This window comes from Cibotium barometz, chromosome 19 (genome assembly GCF_041138505.1).
Source record: "Cibotium barometz isolate CiBa-2024 chromosome 19, ASM4113850v1, whole genome shotgun sequence".
In the NCBI taxonomy this organism is placed as follows: Eukaryota; Viridiplantae; Streptophyta; class Polypodiopsida; order Cyatheales; family Cibotiaceae; genus Cibotium; species Cibotium barometz.
Genome location: NC_141064.1, coordinates 22,384,789 through 22,388,770, shown reverse-complemented (window position 1 = coordinate 22,388,770; position 3,982 = coordinate 22,384,789). Strand labels below are relative to the sequence as shown.

Here is a 3,982-nt window from a genome sequence, read left to right as displayed (position 1 = left end):
CGGAAGGGGGCGCAGCAACGAATGCAGGGGGGGGGTGGGGGGGCTAAAAGAAAAGGCGGCGGGCAATGCAGGGAAGGCGGGGGGGGGGCAAGGAGCGAGGGGAAGGCGAGAGGGCGAGCAGGCAGGGACGGGCGCTGTGCAGCAACGCGAGCAGGGAGAGGGGGCGGGAGCTTCAGCGAGCACGTAATGGTGGGCACCTTCTTTTAGTGCCCACACATTAATGTGGATTTACATGGTCAAAAGGGCGCCCAAAGGTTGGGTTGCCCATACATGTGTGCCTTGGGCCCTGGGCACTTGCGGCCGGTCCCCAACTTTAATGAGTGGGAACAGCTAAGGTTATAAAACTTGAATAATAATAATCAAAGGTTTAGATTAATACTTACCACCTATTCACGTGTAACAAACCATGTTAGAATATAGGGCATTTGTACGGTTCACAGGTGGGCATCCCTTGCCTGTGAATTGGACACGAAAACAAGTCACGCAAAATAAGTTTCAAGCAAGCAGAGATACGTGCACATGCATTATGCAATGGATACATCTCCCATTCCTAGAACTTGTAGATAGCAAGTCTTTGCGATCATGGAACTGGCTCAATGGGAAGCCTAAAACTCGGATCCCTAACAGTGGGTTCCATGTCTAGGCCACACTACGGGTGACACGAGGCTTGGCCTCCCATAGGTGATACAAATCTTGGCCTCAGTACATGCAACATGAAGCTCTCTGGCCTCCTGTACCTTGGCACGAAATAGGGGAGAGCCACTTGGGCGGCCAAATGGTGACACTAATGACACATGGCACACTTATCCTATCCTCTTATAAGAGGGTGTTCACACAAACTGAGCCTTGAATCCTAACAAACTCCCCTTCGGAGCGAATGTGGAGATGCTTGAAAAACCTTGAATAGTCATTGTGGTTTTGATTCTAGATTGCACCATGTGCTCAATGAGACACAATGGCACCAACACCTGAACTCTCATGTCAGGCTTGATATAAGAGTTTGGCCACAAATGATAGCTGACATTAGTCTATCAAGACAATGCCCCCCCCCCCCCCCCCCCCCCCCCCTCCCCCACCCCACGCCCTCCCTCTCCCCCTCCCCCTCCCCCCCCCAAGATCTAAACAGGGGCATGCAAAAAAAAAGAAGCCTTTTATAAGTTTCAAGGCTTATTACAAAGATGGAACACACATAGAAGGAAAGACTGACACCCATTTATTGCAATCAATTTTGGGGGACCACCTAGGCAACGAACCATGGCCCACACATATTGGCTTTTAAAAAGCCCAATCATAATCTTCCTCTTGCAGAGCTGGGCTGTATTGGTCTCCATGATGCTCTACTTGAAAGAAACTCCCAAGTGTTATGAATGCTAAAGTGGATATTAGACAAATGCCACTTGATTCATGGAGAAGCCCAAATCTGCTTAGAGATGCATCATTGTGGGTCAGTGTAGGAGGTGGCGATTTGAAGGAACAAGTAGGAGTTGTAGGTGGTTGGAGTCGACTTGATCAAGGTGAGGGAGGCCGGAGTCTGCACACTAGGCCAAGCGGCACATGGCAGCAGCGGTGAGGCGGCTACAACAGGCATCGACTTGAGATGGGAATTGATGGCAATTGGAGGGCGACCGGAGCTGAGAGGATGAAATGCCAACGATGGTGGTCAAAAAATGGAGTCCGCCCGGGAAGCCCAGCAGGGGCGTAGCTCCGCCTAGGAGAGAACCCCCCCCAACACACACACACACACACACACACACAGAAAAAAGAAAAAAACCCCACCAAGTATGCCTAGCGGGTGGAGCAGCCCGCTTAGCCTAGCCCTCTATCACAAGGCGGACAGCTGAGGTGGCATTGATGGAGGAAATGAAGGCGGCATGGGAGAAAATCAGAGACAGCAATGGCGCACAAGGAGTGGTCGGGCGGGAGTGGCTGTGATACCATGTTCATTTCACATGGTGCCTCGTGCTGTGTAGAAGGACAACTAAGCAGATACACGAGAAAGAGGGGGGGAGAGAGAGAGAGCTACGGTAACTGTAGAGTGGACATGACAGTTATTTTGGGAAAAAGATCCTTCCATTAGTTACCAAACAAAACAGCCAAGCAAAGTAGAAACTCAGCTCCATACAGGGGAGCAACAATCAAGAAAACTGAGAAAAAAAGGGGAAGGGGTGCTCTTCTCCCCTAGCTAGCCACTTTGAAGGGAGAAGGCTACCTCATACGATTTGGGTGTGTGTGTGTGGAGTTGTAACCCCGAAATCTTGATATTCTGCAGATATTTCTGGAGTTTATTTCAAGCATTGAGATTGTCTTCAGTTGTGGAGTGTGGACTGTTTGATCATTATCTTGATTTCATGTTTATGTATTGTTTGTTCAATTAAATGTGCAGGAAATGATTTTCAGTGAGACCCCTTAAAATATAAGAGGCTCAGCTTGCCCTTCAACTCCACGCATGCAAGATGCTGGTGTGGCTGGTGGTAATAATAGATTGTAAATTGGGGAATGAGGAAGACTGTAAATATCAGGGCATTGGCTCGAGGTCAGACTTTGTAATGGAGTTATAGATGCATAAATGGCTTTAAACATCTCCTTCTTATCGGGGATTATTTATATAAATACTGCAGGAGCAGCAGTATCAAATTATCTTATAATGCTTATAAAGAAGCCAAACCCTTAATATGTTGGCCCACCCTTGTGTTGATAACCAGCCTCTTGGCTTGCTCTTGTAGGGCGAAGTGGTTTCATGTGATCCCTTCAAATGAACAATATTGACAGACAGAATAATATCCCAGTGATGTGCTGGTGTCCTCAAGGGGCGAGAGAGAGAGAGAGAGAGAGAATAATGAAATGTGTTTGTATTTCTAATGGTGATGTGGGTGAAAGTTTGTTTAAGCCAATTATGGATACTATTGTCCAATTGTAACTGTAATTCATTCACTCATTATCATTTGGCACTCATGCACTTCGAAAAACCTGAGCGATCTCTTTAGGTATTCCATGTCTTCTAAAGACCCTTATACACTACCAAATATTTAGTGGACTGCTGCTAACTGTTAATCGAAACTGTGTCCTCAAGGGGGGAGAGAGAGAGAGAGAGAAATTTTAATGTCTTCAATGCATCTATGAGACCCAAAACTAGTACAATGAATTCATGAGAATATTGAATCATGGAAAACTGAAAATAAAATAAATAGAACTAGTTATCTATGTCTTGATAACATGTGAATACAAGATACAATTACATCATGGACTCATCTGGGTACATTGAGAGAGTGCATGCATCACAGGCTCATGTGGGTACACTAAGGATGACAGTAGCGATGCATCATCATCATCTATCAAGAATGTTCAAGATGGGTGAATGTTATCATTTGCTTTTCTTTTTCCCCCAATTACATCATGGACTCATGTGGGTACATTAAGAGAGTGAATGCATCACGGGCTCATGTGGGTACACTAAGGATGACAATAGCGACACATCATCATCATCTATCAAGAATGTTCAAGATGGGTGAATGTTATCATTTGCTCGTTTTTTTTCCTGGGGGGGTGAGGGGGTCTCTCTCTACTGCTCTAAAATCTCATGGATCTAAAGGACTTGTATGGAGTTACGCCTTGGGCCAAAGTGCCTTGGACGTTTGGCCTGTTGTAATTGATGGGCTTTGTCTAGGGTGACTACCAAAGACCATGATGGTGTAGGTCCTAGGTGTATGTGTTGTCTAATCCTCCTAGGGGTCCTTAGACTCGGTGTAATTATATCACGTGGAAGAAACCTTGTGATGGTTGGTTGTCAGTTGTCCAAACTTGGGTTTAACTTGTTTGCAAAAGGGAGGCTCCATGTTTGTAGATCTCCATCAAATAGAGCCGTGGACGATTGTAATTTGGAAAATCAATAATCTTGGATAGTGCGCGAAATCCATTCAACGGTACGTCCCTATAGATGTAGTTATTCTCTCTCCTCCATATACCATATCTAGTTGATCCGGTT

The 3,982-nt window shown here is 45.9% G+C and overlaps 1 protein-coding gene across 3 annotated transcripts in view; it reads left to right on the top strand.

Annotated features, from left to right (window-relative positions):
- Positions 1–2,905, top strand: part of LOC147628356 (E3 ubiquitin-protein ligase At3g02290-like) — a 110,534-nt gene extending 107,629 nt beyond the window's left edge. For all 3 annotated transcript variants that reach the window (XM_086813446.1, XM_086813445.1, XM_086813444.1), the window contains one exon: positions 2,384–2,905. In XM_086813446.1, coding sequence (XP_086669572.1) covers positions 2,384–2,410 — 27 coding nt within the window. In that variant the 3' untranslated portion in view covers positions 2,411–2,905. The remainder of the gene's footprint in view (positions 1–2,383) is intronic.
- The last annotated feature ends 1,077 nt before the right edge of the window (positions 2,906–3,982 follow it).